Source organism: Nelumbo nucifera, chromosome 5 (genome assembly GCF_055504915.1).
Source record: "Nelumbo nucifera cultivar China Antique chromosome 5, China Antique-T2T, whole genome shotgun sequence".
NCBI classification, from domain to species: domain Eukaryota; kingdom Viridiplantae; phylum Streptophyta; class Magnoliopsida; order Proteales; family Nelumbonaceae; genus Nelumbo; species Nelumbo nucifera.
In genome coordinates, this window is record NC_142653.1 from 23,509,419 (window position 1) to 23,528,136 (window position 18,718).

Genomic DNA, 18,718 nt, shown 5'->3' on the forward strand with positions numbered 1-18,718 from the left:
AACCAGAAAATAGGTTAACTGAATCGGTCAGTTCGGTTTTAGTTCAATATTCTTAAAAAACTGATAATTTCGGTTCAGTTTCTGTTAACCATTTAAAAAACCGGTGGTTAATCAAACTGACCGATATATACAATAATATATATTTATACAAATAATATAATATTATATATATTATATATTATATTTTTTAGTTTTTTTTTTTTGAAAATCGGCGGTCTAAGAGTATGTGTCATTGTGAGTTGTGCTATTCTGCTTTCCAAAAAAACAAGAAGTCTATTCGTATTTGGTATTGTTGTGAGCTGTGTTGTTTGCTTTTCGAGACAGGACAAAATGACACATACAGAATCGGGGTCCTCACGACTTTTCGACTGCCAATCTCCTCTCTTTTGTCTTTTCCCCAAACTATCAGTTTTCTCTTTTACCTCTCTCACTCTCTCAGTTCTTTTAGTCTCTCAATTTTCTCTTTTCTCTTCTTCTTTTATTCGGGACTCTAATTCTTCGTATTCTTCACTCCAAACGGCCGCGCGGCCTACGCCAACCACCAGCACGGCAGCACCAAGTGGCAATGCCGATCGTCGCCTTGCCGGTAAGCAAGCACCAACGGTCCAACACCATCTCTTCTCTCTCTCTCACCTCTCCTTTCTGCGTCTCCGCTAGGTGCCAGCCACGCCACCTCTCAAGCTCTCACTTCAGACTACACTCGACAACAACCAACGGCACCAACCAGTCCAGCACCAGCAACCACCAACAGTTTTAGTTTGTTTTTTATTTTAAGTGCGTAAAAAAACCAAAAAATCAAACCGCGATAAATCGATTAACCGATTGCATCGCTTCGATTTTGATTTGAATATTTAAAAAACCGATCAAATCGATTCAATTTGAAAAAATATCCCACGATTCGATTATCAAACCATGAGCACCCCTAATTATATGTACTGCATGGCAAAATTTGCAGCCATTATTAGAGCAATATGGGATATACAAGAAATAAGACAGTCCTCCAAAACATAATGCCCGACCTTTGGAAAATAATAGAGCAGGCTCGGACATATAAAATGGTCTCTCCTTCTGTGGTAGACATAAAATGTAACCCACATAATGCAAATGGAGTTCCCAGGAATGTACCACCAGACAGCTATGAAGAAAAAATTTTTCTTTCACCTATGTAGTTGTCTTTTCTTACTCAACCCAGATGGTGAACCTTTTGAAGCACAACCACCTGGCAGCAAATTGAAGCATACAAGGCTTAATCATAGCATCAGATAAAAGAACTAATAACAAAATGGCTCACTCTCTGGCTAATAGAGACCATATCAGAGAAGAAAACAAAAACTCTCTTTTGAGTGCCTCTTGACCATCTAAATCCTCGGGAGGAGGATTTTTAAGTTTGGTTTTTTCTGTTAGTTGTTTTGTTTCTGTATTTTTCTTTAGTTGTGCTTAATGAAATTTATAAGCCTTTTCTTTCTGTTTTTGTTTTTCGAGGGGAGTGTATCAGAAAAGTAGATAAGACCACTTCTCCTAGCATCCTTTATTCTGGGGCCTGTAAAAAATAAAAAGGAGACCAATCAAATAATTTAATTTTATTGTAAAACCCTGACATGTAACACAATTATAAATAATGGGTATTTTTGTTCATAAAATATCAAAAGGAATTTGTCTAGAAATCATGGCATTGGCCTGTTACTGTTAATGGGTAATGGGTCTCAAACAAGAAACCATTATCCAATGTTGGTCTCGGCCTAACCTTTGTCATTATGGCAATAGCATTACCATTATCCACTTTAGAAGTTACTGTCTTGTAATTCGCTCAAACTTGAGAAACACTAACGGGAGTGGGAAGTGAGACGAACTGTGACCAGTGGAACATAATAGAGATGAGCTTGCACAAAGCACTCTTTTGTGTGGTCAAACACTTCCTTGCCCTACAATCATTAAATACAACATAAAAACAGAAGCAGCTTTACACCCAAAATATGATTTCTTTTGAAGGATTATGCTTCATGATTTATTCTCAGTTAGAGGCAGATGGTCTTTCTTTTTTGACATCTCTAGAGTTTCATGCTGTTTAAAGAGATATCTGAGCTATTTCACTCTCAATTGGGGTGTCAATTGGACTGGATTTGGTCCAATCCAATCCAATCCAGTCCATTACAAATGGATTAGGCCCAATCCAATCCAATGAATATTCTGGACCATTTTAGATTGGTCCAATTCAATGTCTGGACCATCTAATCTGTTCAAAACTTGTTTTTAATTTAGATTAGTTCTAACCCAAACCTGGTCCATTGACACCAATACTCTTACCTTCTATCAGTGGACCAGATATTGGCTCAATCCAACCCTATCTAATATAAATTCATTAATTATGGATCAGGTCCAATCCAATCCAAGAATACTTTGGACCATTAAGTCTGGACTGGTCCAATCCATCCAAATTGATTTTGGTTTAGATGAGGTCCAATCCAAAACCGGTCCATTAACACCCCCAACTCCCAATGCTTATGGTTACCTTTTGCTCAGCAAGTTTTACTTTGGTGCTGTATTATTTCACTTTTCTTCCGTTTGTTTTCACAGGCTTTATAATCTTAAGCATAGTCAATTTTACCAAACATGCTTTAAAAAAAATCACTCAATCATTTGAGGACCCTTTGGTAACAATTGGAAGTAGGTAAACTGAATTATTAGCGCCTATCCATTTTTTTAGTCTGCCACTACCTTTCTAGCCCCTTAACTTGCAGTGTATAAAATAATCATATAATAAAAATATTCGGGGGTGTAGGAATCAATCCAACATGCCACTCAGCCATTAAAAAGTACATAACTTGGTGGCAAAGTAATAGGATATCTGATTTACTGCTCCAAGGAACAACAGATGCTTCAGTGGTGCATTACCAAAGGCCATCCATGACAATCACATTTATCTAATCCATCACTCCTTTGATTGCTCAAATGATCATGAACAATAAGCAAATATGCAAGTCCGATGACTAATCATCCCCCAGATCAAATTTTAACAGGGACCATTTGACGGTGCATACAATCCCTAAATCCAGACCATTGACTTAGGCCTCTAAGACTAATAAGAAGTGTAAGAATTGACTGTACAATGACAATTATAAAGGCTAATAATTTTCAGCAACAGGTCTAGAAGGAAAGAGCCTTAAAAGAAATGTAGTCAAGGACCATAAGCAAACCACACCAAGGACTTGGAAAGACACCAACATGGATACCGAAGCATTGCTTCTCTCCAGCAGCTGAGGGGAGACAGGATACCCCTTCATTGAGAACATCATTTTCTCAATAAAATGAGCAGCTTTGCTCAACTGATAGAGCCTATAAATCTGCCAAAAAATTTTTCAAATAATCAAAATACTCGTTTATAGGTAAAAACAAGACAAGAGAAACAATTGCATACCTCAAATATAATGGGCACTACAGGCCAACAAGATGAACCAATTCTGTCCAGATGCACCTCAAATACAAATTGAGCAGCACAGCCAAGTAAAAATGGAGTTACTGCAACCAATGCAGGCAGACCAAGAGCTGGCCATGTTACATAGACAGCTAAGAGAGGGGCAAAGACTTTAAAGCCCATGGTGAAGAAGGCAGAAGTTAAGTATCCTCTGAGGCCCGTAATGAGCCCCCATCTCTTTGCACTAAACTGCAGATATGGCTTTTGAACATGATTGGTGACAAGGAAGAATGCAGCTAGACCTAGATAAAACATAACCTCTGAAGAAAAAGATGCCACAATTTCTGCATAAGGCCAGAAATGAAATACAAATTATATTTTAAAATGTGAAATCCACGAAAGGAATAAATCATGACCAAACTGATGGAAATACATTTAAGAATATACATAATTGGAGCATACTCTTCAAATAATCCAGCTAAAAACTCAACTAGATACCCGGAACTACATGAAACCTAGTTTGAGTATCAAGTCAAGACACATCACAATTCACAACCAGGTACAGATCTAAGAAGTCTTATTGCTAGATAAGATTTAAAAAGTATGTTGCATCGTGTCCAGCTTTACAGGTTTCCGGTAAAATGCACAGAAAAAAGCTCACAGGTATCACCTTAGACAAAGCAAGTGAATTGATAATAGAAGGTTGTGTCATGATCCAAGGACATGTAGACGCACCCTTTATTTTATAATAATGACAGAGTAGCAACCCAGGTTTGTTTTATACTTTTATGTTGAAGTCCTTCAGCAACTACCTAGAACTGCAAATTATCAACCTTAGAAACAGACAAGGTGAAGATTTATGGTTATCAATTAGGATTCGCTAATCCATCTCAGTGCAATTCTATGATATTACTAGGCTAAATATTAGAGGGGTGACATAACCATGACCAAGAAAATGTACAAGTTCATCTTAGATATTTAAGCTTGAAAGTAAACATGAGAGATATATTTTAATCATTCATTTCAAGTAACCCTCAAGACAGTCTTAATCCTAAAGAATTGCAGAAGTGTTTTTCCATTACAGAGCTAATTAAAATGATTACCTGTATGGAGAAGAAAAGTAAATCAACCAGAACTGACATGCCTTAAGCCACATATCTTATGTTGCAACAGCAGCAACATCTTCAATCAATACTTGGTTGCAGCATTAGCATTGCCAGAATTATTTTATTTATATCACTAAGACCAAATAAAAAGAGGGCTTAAATACAAAAAAAAAAAAACTTATTGTTTGAATGAAAGTTTCCACTTCTCAGAGAGAGAGGGAGAGAGACTAAATGTTTTAATATAATCAAGACGTAATATTTATCATTGTATGTCCACACATATGTATGTACATGAAAAGATGTTTACCAATTGTGTCATGAATGGAGCCTACACATACACAACCAACACCACTTAACCACACAGGAATGGTAGGACTGATCCAAGACATTCAGTGGATAAGGAACAAAACTGTCACATGTTTGATATCCCAGCTCACATTCCTAAGCTAAGACCTTGTGCTGCCATTTACCAGTAATTTTATTTGCCATCCAAGTTTCATTTTTTTTTTAATTTAAAAGCTTCTCATTGTTTCACGTTATTCTACAGCATAGTTAAGAGTTTGGGACTGAAATTTATGCCATGAGGTCAAATAGTAGAAAGGAACATGCAGAACATTTTCTGGGCCCAAACCAACAAGCCTTTTTCATTAAATGACCAGAGTGGCAGACATATCATTATACATTCCTCTTCAAGCTCTTGATGCAATAAGCTTTTGTATACTTTTTGCAAATTCAAATTCCATCCAAAATGTCATAAAAAACAGCATAGTACTCTAGAAAATTATATTTCCCTTGATTAAAAATAAACATATCATATACAATTTGGAATTTACTTGCCAGTTCAGACTTTAACATGCATTCAAAATATTCAAAAACCAGTTGTACAGATTTCACATTGTTGATTTTTCATTGATGAAAATCTTTGATATGTGAATTCTCTAGCTTCTTGTTGGTGGCATGATGGCATCAATGTATCCCCAATTTCCTATAGGTTTTTTCTCAGTTAAGTTGTAAATAATAGAAACGATATTTGCATTGTCAAAAGCCATTAAGCCTGTGGTATTCCTTGAGTAGACCATATGGTAATAACAATATAACTGTGGTATTCCTATAGGTTTTTTCTTAGCCAAGGTGCTGGCAGAAATATTGAAAAAGGTGTTGGAAAGTGTAATCTCAGAAAATCAATGTTCTTTGTCAGAGGTAGACAAATTCTGGAGACTATTTTGGTGGCTAGTGAAGACATTGATTCTAGGAGGGGTGAGAAACCAGGGTTGCTTTGCAAGATTGATCTAGAAAAAGCCTATGAAAATAGGCGGTGCTTGAATTTCATCCTCGAAAAAATGAACTTTAGACAAGAGTGGAGAAACTGGATTGGATGAAGGTTTGTATTTCCTCCCCTAAATTTTCTGTATTGGTAAATGGAAAGGCTTCTGGCTTCTTCAAAACTTCAAGAGGCATTTGCCAAGGTGATCCTTTATCTCCTCTCTTGTTCCTTTGTGTAATGGAGGTCCTGATCCAATTTATTAATAGGGTATAAAAACTTCCCCTGAGGTTTCTGACAATCATAAAAACCTCCCCTGTATTTTTTTCATAAAAACCTCCCCTATAGTATTGGAAAAATCTACAGTTACCTCCGTTTTCTTATTGTCATGGGCGGAAAACGTTGGCCTAATGCATTAGTTTTCCAAAAGTGCTGATTTTGCCCTCTTATATACCAGTTTAGATGAAAATGTACTAAAATACCCCCCCCCCCCAATTTCACTTTTAATTAGAAAAATCTCTAAGTTAGACAGTAATTTTACTCTATAAAACGTTAAATAGTGAAGTTTTTTTTTTCTTTCTAAGACCAATTGGATTAATATTGGGTTTTAATTTGTTTGGTTGAAAATTGAATTTTATTAACAGATCGAGGTAGTGATCCCTGATAAAGGAACTAAACTTTTGGGATCCTTTTGATAATGATTTGTTCTTGATGAAAAAAGGGGATAACCTCCTATTGGAGTAGCAACTTGGAGTCTGAGCAGGTGGTCATTCTCCATTGTCTCTACCCTAGTCCAAAGCTATCAGTGAGTTATTGGGCTTCATTGATGCAATTTCTGCAACTTATAATCCATGGAAGGACTCAATTAAGTGAAATCACCACCTTCATTCTACAAAGCAAGAACAAAGAGCATAGTTTTCAAGGTGCCAAGGCGAAGCTAGGCGACAGGGGGGTGCCTAGTCGCCTAGGTGGGTGCCTAGGCGATGGACTATTTTTAAGTAAAAACATGTATCCTAGGGTAGTTCCCTAGGTTCCATAATCATATTTCCTCAATAAATATCCATAATTTTCATAATTCCTTTGGTTGAAATTTAAATTTTAGAGGTAGTGATCCCTAATAAAGGAACTAAACTTTTGGGATCCTTTTGATAATGATTTGTTCTTGATGGCAAAAGGGGATAATCTCCTATTGGAGTAGCAACTTCGGAGTCTGAGCAGGTGGCCATTCTCAATTCTCTACCCGTCCAAAGCTATCAGTGAGTTATTGGGCTTCATTGATGCAATTTCTGCAACTGATTTTTTTTTATGAATAATTTCTGCAACTGATAATCCATGGAAGGACTCAATTAAGTGAAATCACCACCTTCATTCTACAAAGCAAGAACAAAAAGCATAGTTTCATGGTGCCAAGGCGAGGCTAGGCAACAGGGGGTGCCTAGTCGCCTAGGCACCCACCTAGGCGATGGATTTTTTTTAAGTAAAAACATGTATCCTAGGGTAGCTCCTTAGGTTCCATAATCATATTTTCTTAATAAATATCCATAATTTTCATAAGAAAAGTATAACCTTCATGTTAAAGTATAGAAAATCAACATATTCCAACATATTCATGAGAAGAAAAGAAGAAAGAAAAGAAAATTCAAAAATTATAGGGGCCTAACCCCTATTTCTGTTATAGGAAAAGAAAAAAAGAAAAGGTGGAAGAAGAAGAAATTAGTATCTAAAAACACAAAATTAATAAAGAAAAAGAAGATAATGTGTTGATTGGACAAGATTTTATGTTCTTTCTTACTTATTGGTTCAGGTTTTGAAGTCTTTGAGGGTTCAATACAGCATTTAGCAATGTTTGTGTTGACTAAACCCTAAAAAATAAGAAAATAACAAAAAGAAATTAGTATATAGACACACAATGAATATTTTAGTTTAAAAATGTCTATTTTATAATTATAACCTCAAAAAATTAAGAATATAAAAAGTTTGTTAGGCAAGACTCCAAGGGTGCCTTGTCGCCTTGACAACTATGACAAAGAGGCTATTTATCTTAATGGAACAAACTTTTCTAGGACTCCGAGCTCAGATATATCATATATCTCTGGCAGTAATCTGAAAACAAAGGAAAAACTAATAAAATCAAAAGCAGATATCCAAAGCCAATCTAAGAAAGGAACTTGGAAAGAGATTACTCCTTTCCCTCAAATAGTTTGGGAGGGAGGTGTGCCGCCTGAAGTCAAACCACACACACTCATCTCTTACTGTGTGCCTCTGTCTGAACCAAATGCGGCGTGTTAATTTCCACTTCCAGCTATTCAAGAGGCAATTGATCCTTCACTTTTTGCTTAATCAAATAAATCAAAAAAGAAAAGGAAAAGGAAAAAGAAGGAACCCTAACTTTGAAAACTTTGAAAGGAATGATGGAGATATCAAGGCTGCTTGGAGGACAGTCGATTTGAAGAATCACCGAAAGGTCCCCTCAAAACTCAAAAGGCCTGAGAAGATCGATCCAGAAGACAGAAATGATCACTTGCTCTCCACCTCCTAACTAAGCCAACATGTTACATAGTCGAGGACAAGCCTCAAAATCCACATCTGGCTACTCAAAGAGGCATTTCACCAATCACCACTAGGCATTTTGAGTTGATTAGGAAGAGAGAGAGGATTAAATGGATAGAGAAAAGAGAATAAAAGTGTTCATGGGTTTATAGAGGATACGACCTCAGGAGGATTGGGAGGCCACTACAGATTAGGGCATGAAGGCATTAGGAGGACAGTCTAGTGAAGTTTAGAAGGGCAAATTTGGCATTTTGAATTATATTGAAAGATGCCTTAATAAGTTGTAAGGGTAGTTTGGTAACTTTGAAGTCTTCATTGCTGGAACAAGGATAAAAGGGAGGTAACTACAAGTTTTTGGTAAACTACAGGGAAGGATTTTATGAAAGTAAAACCTCAGGGGAGGTTTTTATGAATTGTCAGAAACTTCAAGGGAGGTTTTTATATTTTACCCTAATTAATAATGTAGGCCAGGCTGGTCTCTGGGAGGGTTTCGAAATAATTCCTGGAGGTGAGGAAGTCAATGTTCTTCATTTTGCTGATGACACTATGTTTCATTGGTGCTTCTTTTTCTTAGGGGTGCAACTTGGGCAGGCCCAGCCCGAAATTTTACATGGGCTGGGCTTGGATTTTTGGTTCTCGGGCTGGGCTCGTGCCCAAGAAGCCGGGCTTTTTTATTTTTCGGATCGGACCTGGTTACATATGTACCTTGGGCTCGGTCTTGTCTCAGGCCTTAAGCCCAAATTTAAGGGTCAGGCCCAGGTTGACCATAAACCCAGCCCAACCCGCCCGACTTGCACCCCTACTTTTTCAGCTGGAAATGTTAATGGGGATTTTCTGTTGGTTTGAGGTGGTACCAGGGCTGAAGATGAATCTGGGAAAGTCCTCTCTCATTCCGGTGGGCAGAATCAAGGAGCAAGATGTTTGGGCAAAGGATCTGGGATGCAGGGTGGATAGTCTTCCTACTAGTTACCCTGGATTACCGCTGTGTTCTAAGTGCCTATCCTCAACAATTTGGGAGCCTGTCTTGGAAAGAATAGAAAGAAAACTTGCTTTGTGGAAAGCTAAGTATCTGTCAAAAGGGGGAAGAGTAAATATTGATTAAAAGTACTTTTGCAAATCCCTACTTATTATCTTTCCCTTTTCCCTATTCCGAGTGAAGTGGCTAAGAGAATTAAGAAATTGCAAAGGGGGTTTTTGTGGAAAGGGTGGGAGGATGAGAAGAAAATTCATGTGGTGGCTTGGAATCAGATTTGTGCTCCTCGAAGTTCAGGCAGTTTAGGACTAAGAAGAATAAAATCTTTCAACACAGCACTAATGGGAAAGTGGATTTGGACATTGGGAGTTGAAGAAAATAGCTGGTGGAGGAAGCTCATTGCAGCCAAGTATGGCCTTCAATCTAGAGGGTGGATGACTGCTATTGAGCTCCCTCTTATGGGTGCTCTTTATGGAAAGCCATTATGCAAGTTCTTCCTAGATTCCTTAAAGGGATGGGTTTTAAAGTGGGAGATGGTGGCAGAATTCGCTTCTGAAAGGATGGATGGTTAGATGATGCAACTTTAAAGGATAAATTTCCTCTTTTATTCCCCTTGGCTGAGAACAAAGATGCCACAGTTGCCGAGTCTTTCGAGTTGGTTAGAGGAGAAGTGGTTTGGAATCCCAGATTCCGTAGAGCATTTCAAATTTGGGAAGTGGAGGTGGTGAATCTTCTTAACTGCCTAAGCACTTTCTCTTTTGACCCTTAGTCGAATGATCATTGGACTTGGAAATGGAAGGCTGGTGGGAAGTTTTCGGTTAAATCCTTTGTTGATGGCTTAAATGATCTGAGGAGATCAGAGTTTCCCTTTCAACAAGTTTGGATTCCTTTATCTCCTTCCAAAATCAATTTCTTAGTTTGGGCTTCAGCTCTTGGGAAATGTCTAACAAGAAGTAACTTGGCTAGAAGAGGAATCATCTTAGTTGTGGGATATGTGGTCAAGAAGAGTCCATTGACCATTTATGCATCCACTGTTCGGTTGCCTGGAGGGCATGGTCTCACTTCTTGCAAGCCACTGGCATCTGTTGGGTTATGCCAGGATCGGCAAAGGTTCTTCTGCAAGTTGATACCTCCCAGGTTTATCTAAAACAAGGCAAATGCAGCAGCTGTGATTAGTACTATTTGGTCAGAGAAGAGTGATAGATTATTTAGAAATCAAAAAAAGAGTTCTGATGTGCTGATCCATTGAATTGTTGCTAGGATAACTTCTTGGTTATCGGTTGTGCCTGATTTTAGTAATCGTAACATGTTTCTGGTTCTAAATTCAGTAAGTGCATGGGATATTTGATCTCTATCTCAGGAGGATGACTGTTTGTCTCCCCTCTGATTGTATGTTGTACCTCCTCTGAATAAAATCGCCTTACCTTTTTACAGAAAAAAAAAAAAAAGACACGTGGACATTACAAAGCATGCTTCCAAATTTGCTTCAAAACCCATGGAAATAGGATCCAAAGAAAACAACAGGATTGGTGGATGTTCCAATTTTAGATACTAAAATTTGATGTTGATAAGAAGAAAAAATCAACATCACAATAATCAAAATTCCACATTCTGTGACATATAAGATGCCAAGGTGATACCTGATAACATCAATAAATGTTACAACTAAGGAGGTGGACAAGAAAAAATTAAATTTTGATGATTGTGGTTTGGGAAATCCACGGGAATTGGATAAAGTAGTGGGCAAAGATGAAAGAGGAAAAATCATCTTTTGTTGCTTGAAACAATTGGAGTTGAAACAACCTTGAGAATAGAATTAATGGCTTTGTCACAAGGATTAAATTCTGTTTCTTCAGTTGGATGGATAGCTTTACAAATAGAAGGGGTTTGTCAAGTTGTGATAAATCAGATGACATCTAACCAACAGGGGCGGAACCAGGGATGGCAAAGGGGAGCCATGCCCTCCCCCCCCCCCAACATCCTGGCTCCACCCCTGCTAGTGTACCTTGGGTGCTATGGTTTCCAGTAAGGGAAACAAAGGCAATGGTTTCTAATATAAATTGCCTTGTTCAGGTGGATTCCAAGACCAGAAAATGCCCTTGCTTATAGTTTTCCAACGCAGGAGTAAATAGGAGTAATCTGGAAGGGGGTAATCCAAAGCCAGATGGAACAAAGTAAAGAATTACTCTGCTCTTTTATATGTAATCCGGAGTAGCAGTCATCTATACACTATCTTTGTATTGTACTTGTCATCCACTTCTGTGGAAGGGGATCCATATTTCCATCTAATGGAATTCAATTTCTATTGACTAGCAAAAGAAGAAAAAGGTGTTACACAACTATGATTGATGATGATAACAACAATAAGGTCATAGATGTAGTATTTGAATCATAAACCTAATTTTAAGAATGGTAGGCATGATAACCAGAACCAATACTATGGTTCAAAGAATCTCACAGAAGTGATTGAGTAAATGGCATTTTGGTCAAAGATCCATCAATACAAAGTGATTGTGGTATTCAAGATTGCAGGAGAGTACTCGCAATAGCACATAAAAACGCTTGACATACTAAAATCAGTAGGAATATCCTACAAAATCAACAAGTGGAATCTGAGGTAACAATTCCTTATAGTTGTTCTTCAGTATTAGGTGTAAGATGTTGCATCATCACATATTGAACAACTTAACTATTTATTCTGCAAGTAAACTAATGCTGAATTGCTGATTATATATTATTCAAAAAAAGAGAAACACAAGTAAAATCTGATATAATTTTTGTTTGTACTCAACCCTTGTGATTTTAAATGTTCAAGCCATACACAAATAATTGATTTACCTGTTCCACAACTGATTTGGATGATGATTAGATGGTAAATAAACGAAGCAAAGAATACTCAAGGAAGGCCAAGCAGTTTCCATATTGCTCAATAAATCATAACAATGTTTGGCACAGGAGACTGTAGTCACAACTAGAAAGAATCAGACAAAGGCAAAAATCATTAACGAAATACCTGCAAGGGTCTCATCCTTTACAATTGCATCAATAGCATTGCTTAAGAAAAATTGTGGAAGCACCAAGGAAGATATCAATGCAACAGGAGCCAAAACCCAAATGAAAGAACCTGTGCCATCCTTGAAAGGGGACGATACCAATTTTCCTTCCTCTATCACCTGGTGGGTTATCCCGTAAAAGGAAACTGAACCCGATTTCCCACGAAAGGGTTCTGCTCGATCAAATTTATTGGCGACCACAGGACTATTCCTCCTCGAATTTGGAACATAACTTGAAGCATTGGCTGCAACTTCTCGACTCAAATTTGGCAATTGAAACTCCACAGTTCTTTTCTTGAAGCCAAACGTAGTATATGCTGAAGAAAACCTTTAATTACAACACTACAAAACAGAAAAAAGAACATGCATTTGCTGCTAATAAATTTGAGAATAGGAGAAGACATACATTTTGAGGGTTTCATAAATCGGTCGTTCTGAAACTCCCATTTGATATAGGTTCCAGATATCTTGGGACAAACAAGACTGGGTGCAGTAACCTATGTAACAACCAAATTTTAAAACAAAAAATGAACGAATAGATAAAAGAATTTGGTGAAATAGGAAGGAAGAGTATCACTGCGGAAGATGTTAGGCTCTCTGATAGAAAAATTACTTACGAGTTTACGAGGGTAGGATAATTTGGTACTGGGAACTGGATACCAACAACTGCACCAGATAGACTGCAAATCCATTTGGGTTTCGTTTTCTCGTCGGTGGCGGGAACCGGGATGTTCTCTTACATTTATCCAAACTATCCTTCCAACTGTTTAAGTTTCGAACATTAAACCCTAAACCCTCGCAGGCAGACATGCGTAACAACCCAGAGCTTCACCTGTTCGTGGGTCAACCCGATATACCCGAACCGAACCAGAATCTGGGTCTGCATTTTGAGTTCCAGTTATAGCTGACGGGTGTAATCGAGCCGAGTAAGTCGAGTTTTGGGTGGCTTAAGCTCGAGCTCGACTGCTTGATTCAAAAATTCGGAGCTGGAAACTTGACTCAAGTTCTGTCGAGTTTTTAGTTTTATACTTCAACTCGAATTGACTAAATACTTGCGAGTTACTCGAACTCGACTCGGTTGATGTCAATTATAAATAAATTTTTATTAAAAACTATAAATAAATTAATATTTAAAATTTTATAAATAAATATATATTAAAATTGTTTATTATATATTAAAAATTATAAATAAATCAATACTATGAAATGTTATAAATAAAAATATATTATGAAATTTGACTATAAATTTATTTATTTATATTATAAATAAATACATTTAAAACACTAATATTTATTTATATTATAAATATAAATATATAAAATATAATATTTTATTAAAAACTTCATAAGCTAAATTTAAAAAGAATACAAATACAAATATATAACATAAATAAATACAAAATACAAGGTTTTACATTCTACATATTTACATTTATACTCCTTCCAAACTCAGCCTATTCACGAACTACTCAAACTACATATTATAAAGCTCAAATTCGGCTTAACTACCCTCTCAAATAAAATCTATTAATAAAACAAAACCTTTTGAGATCATTATCACTCTGGCCAATAAGATCTCTCTCTTAGTCAATGTTTAACATTTTTACTTTGACCCATTAAATACCAAATCCATGTCTGTACATTAAAGTAAGTTGCCTAGGCATAGGTTTTTTTCTCTTTTGATTTCCTTTTTTTCTAAATGCTATAAACTCCAACCATTATAACGATGAATGATAGTAGTCTTCGTGCTCATAAAACTTATTAATACGTGGCAATCTTGGGTGCTCACATGGACCCGCTTGGTACGATCGGTAGGACCATGCTGGGCCTAGGATTTTAAGTCCATAGGTTGGGTTGGCATGGCACGACCGAGCGGGTTGTGCAGCCCGCGGCTGGCACGGCCCATATATTTATATAATATTTATATAAATTATAATTATATAATAATATATAATATATTAATAAAATAAATACTTTTTATTTTATTATACTAATTTATTTAATTATTATATATAAGTAATTGTATACATCAAAATTCATATAAAACTAAAATTTTAAGTTTTTTGTCAATTTTTTAAATAGCTTTGGCCCGATGGATTGCCCGACCTGGCCCAAGGCTCGACCCACAGGCCCGCACGGGCATGGGCTGTGGGCCATGCCAAGCTGACCCCCCAAGTTATCCCAGGGGAGGGCAACATGAACCGGCATGGCACAACCCTCACTTTGTGCAGGCACAGCCCGTTTTACACATCTACATCTGGTAGGGTGCAAATGGATTGGATCATGATCCGATCCGATCATATTTCGTTGAATTCGGATCACCCCTGGTCGGATCTTCATATCAGATTCGGATCACCCCCCCCCTTCCAATCCAATGTGTTATATATTTATAAATATAAATATATATAATACATATATATGTTATTTATTTATTTATAAATATATTATTTATATTGTATTTTTATAAATTTCTTATACTATTTACTTTTTATAATAAACATGTATATATATGATGAAAATAATTAAAAAATACTTTTTTTGTTTTTTTTTCTTTATTTAAATTGGTATATTTTATTTTTTCTTTTAATAATCTTTAAATTTTCAAAAAAAAACAAGTCAAATCAAATCAGATCCGAAGATCCGATAGGATTCGAATTCAAATCAAGTCCTATCAAATCCGATCGGATCTTCAAATTGGATCGAATCCGACATGAAAAGTGTTGGAATATACCTTGATTCGAGTCCAATCCAATCTGTTTGCATCCCTAACATCTGGAGTTCAAGCAAGACACCTAGAGCTTGGGTAGGACACCTGGAACTCGGGTAAGACACTTGAAGCTTAGGTAGGACACCTAGAACTCAGGTAGGACACTTGGAGCTCAGGCAGGACACCTAGAGCCAAAGTGAGACACATATAGGTGACTCATGCGCCACGTTATTGATGCATGAAGAAAGCTCGGGGCCCATTGATTGATAGAATAACCATGTGTGATGATGATGATGCAAGTGAGGCTGCTAGATGATCACTCTACGTACACATAGTGGAGCTCGGGTGTGCTTCTTCAGGTGCAACTCGCCTTGGTGAAGTGTGCTTTCTCATGCATATAGTTCGACTCATACATCGAGCTACTACTTGGTGGCTCAACGATTTAATTAGGGTAGTGACCAGGTCGCTCGAGATGAGTCCAACTTGCAAGAAATGAACCGCGTTAGAGCGAGGTGGACCCTGGGTGAGCAAGGCGGGTTCTATTGGTTCAAAGTGGCGTTGATCAACTGAGAAGGGAGCTCACAGGTGGAGGCGTGGGTGTCCTTGGAGCACATGTCTAAATTTTGTCAGTCACTTCCACCTCCATCAAAAAGTATTATAATAATAATTCTAACAAATACAAGTAAGAAATTATGACAGGTTGGTTGAGATTATGAATATGAGTTCTAATATCAGAGTCAAATTGCACAAACAATCTTGCATACTAGCCATAATAAGCAAGAAAATTATAGTCTTGCTGAAAAAAGGAAAAATTCTTTGTCAGTACCTTGAGTGTTGTCTCAAATCAGTCCCCGAACTTGAAAACGTATTTATGCAGTACCTGAACTTTTAAAGCGTGTCTAATAGGTCCCTACTGTTAAAGTCTGTTAGTTATCTGTGACATGTGCCACTTAAAACTTTTGAAAATGTCAAACCTACATTTCAAAATAAGACATTGTTCATTGTCTTCTATCTTAAAAGAAGACATTGTTAATTACAATGATAGATAAATTGCAAAGAAGCAACTGATACTCTGTCTAAATAGTTAAACAAATTCATATCATTGAAAAACTGTGAGGAATCACCGAAAATACGAAGGGAAACAAGGGGATGTTGTTGCTGTGAAACCACAAAAAAAAATTCATCATTTCAATCTTCAAGATAAAATCCTTGAATTTACGCCAAATTCTCCCAAACACGGATGGCGACTAGTTAATTCCTGTTGTGAGAACCTACAACTAAACTGGCGCTGGCCTCCATTGTTCAAAACAAAGAGACCACACCCACGGACCCAATTTTGCTCCATATTTGCCCTTATCCTCCCAAACCCATATCAAAAACCCAATCTTTTTGTTATATTTATTATGAGAAGACGACGATAAAACTCAGGATCAAAGCCGTCGTCACTGTAGATGAAGCTCCCCAATGTCTGTAGTGTCGTGGCTTTTGAAAGTAAACAAAGATTTGGCGATTCTATGGTGTCATACCTGACATTGATTGGAAAGACACCGGTTCAAACTTCAAACATTGTCTAGCATCAATTCAATTCTCATTGATGGCCATTGAATGAGTTTGTCAACCTTGTAATATTTTCTCATTTTTTCAATATTTTGATACTAACTTAAATACATGGGTTTTTGTGTGGTCTGGTTCTTTGTGATCTAAGGACTGAATGAAGGCAAAGGCGCCAAGTCCATGACTCTAGCATTGGCCTTCTTGCATACGTTGGATCACAATTCTATGTCAAGACCCAATTGGATCACAATTCTATCTAAGTTTAAATTCTGACGGGGATGTAGACTCCAACCATTTCAATTGAGTTGTAATACCAATGGAGTGTAAACTTTGGGCCTTCCTTGTGAACCCACCAAAAGTCTGTCATCCCTTGTAAAGAAAATTATTGAACATCCCTATGACAGCAGAACGGGGATGGGCGATGGTTTGAGCAGTGGAAAAAGGGAGACAAAGAGGAGGGAAAAGCCGGGGTAGAGGGAAAAAGAGAAGGGGAGAAGGTGAGAACTGAGTGAGAAATGAGAGAGGGGAGAGATGAAATCACCACCACAGCTGTTGTCGTCTGTCAACAGATTCATGTCGGTCACCGGTAATCTATCATTTCACAAGTTCATGTAGTTTTGACATGTAAGTTCATGTAATTCAGGTAGTTTTGGCTCGCTCGAATCGAAAGGAGTTTTGTTTGAATTGGTTCATGTGAACGTGGCGAAAAAAGAAAATTAGATGACACTTGATGGGTAGTTTTGACATTTCCAAAATTAACAGACTGTTAATGACAGGGCCTATTAGACACATTCTGAAAAGCTCAGGTACTGCATAAACATGTTTTAAAGTTCAGGGACTAACTTTAGACAACCCCTAAAGTTTAGGGTACTGATAAGGAGTTTTCCCAAAAGAAAAGACAGTTGTAATCTTGGCCCTCATTCTAATATACTCTCTTGGCATAAATTCCAATAAAAAAAGGCTTTTGATGTTTGATAAGGTGGACAGAATAATATAATAATTTTTTTATAATAATTACTAGTTATGATAATAAATAGTAATTACTAAAATTAATAACGTTTATTTTATCTTGCTCATTGAATTTACTTCCTATTATGCATGATGTTATGATTCCACCTACTTATATAACTGATTTGAAGCTTGACAAAAAATAATTTGGACACACCACATCTGGTTGATATATTTTGATATGGGTACACCATGGCTAATTTAATTTGACATGGTCACACCACATTTTGCATCTCTTACTTTCATAGGCATAGACGAAAACATGAAGAGGACTTTATTATTTGTGATAGGGCTACAAATGGAAGGTATTTAGTCCAAATTTTATTTGTTGATATTCAAAATTTAATAGGATTTTTTATCTATTGGAGGGCTTCTCATTCAGACAAGTGACATCATTTTTTTTAATGGTGCAATTATATGTTAAACCATTCCAATATTAATTCAGAAATTGATTTACTTTCTAAATTTGTCATTCATATCAATTGCTCAAAGGTAAAGACATAAAGTTATAATTTTAAATTTTCTTATTTTTATTGTTAATAAAATTTGTATTATTTTTTTGGGTAAAAATCAGTCGCAATTGTGATTGTATGGGTATTTTGGACATTTTTGTGTCTCTTGTTAGAGGATTATAAAAGAGGGGCCTACTTGCAATTATATGTTAAAAAGTTTTGGGGAGGTGATTGCAATTAACAAACTTCATAAGAGGTTTCAGCAACGGTTTGAAACTGCAGGGGAGGTTTCAGCTATTTATCCTTTATGTTTTACATTTTGAACCAATATATTTATGGTTTTTTTTGTAATATATTCTTAAATGTATTTCATGTGTTTCAATGAAAGGGTGGATGCCTCTTTTTTCATTTTATACATTTTACTTGATATAATTTTATCTCGCTTTGAATTAAAAAATTAAAATGAAGAGATTGATGAATTATTGTTTTTTTTCCTCTTCTATACTTTTATTTATTTTTTAATTGATATCATAATAAAAGTTAATAAATGATATCAACTAATCAAATAAACATTATTTTCACGTGTATTTGATTTAGTGCGCTTCATAAAGTAGGTCAGGATTGAGGGGTTTGGGACCATGA

At 36.5% G+C, this 18,718-nt stretch overlaps 1 protein-coding gene across 1 annotated transcript; it reads right to left on the reverse strand.

Moving 5' to 3' along the window:
• Positions 1-2,916: 2,916 nt before the first annotated feature.
• On the reverse strand, positions 2,917-13,141 carry LOC104595822 (tRNA-processing ribonuclease BN). The gene is made up of 5 exons (XM_010256729.3): positions 12,973-13,141; positions 12,762-12,852; positions 12,316-12,672; positions 3,416-3,756; positions 2,917-3,341 (listed from the first exon to the last, which is right to left on the reverse strand). The coding sequence occupies exons 1-5, from the start codon at positions 13,045-13,047 to the stop codon at positions 3,123-3,125; spliced, it is 1,083 nt and encodes a 360-aa protein (XP_010255031.1). The 5' UTR covers positions 13,048-13,141; the 3' UTR covers positions 2,917-3,122.
• Positions 13,142-18,718: the final 5,577 nt, after the last annotated feature.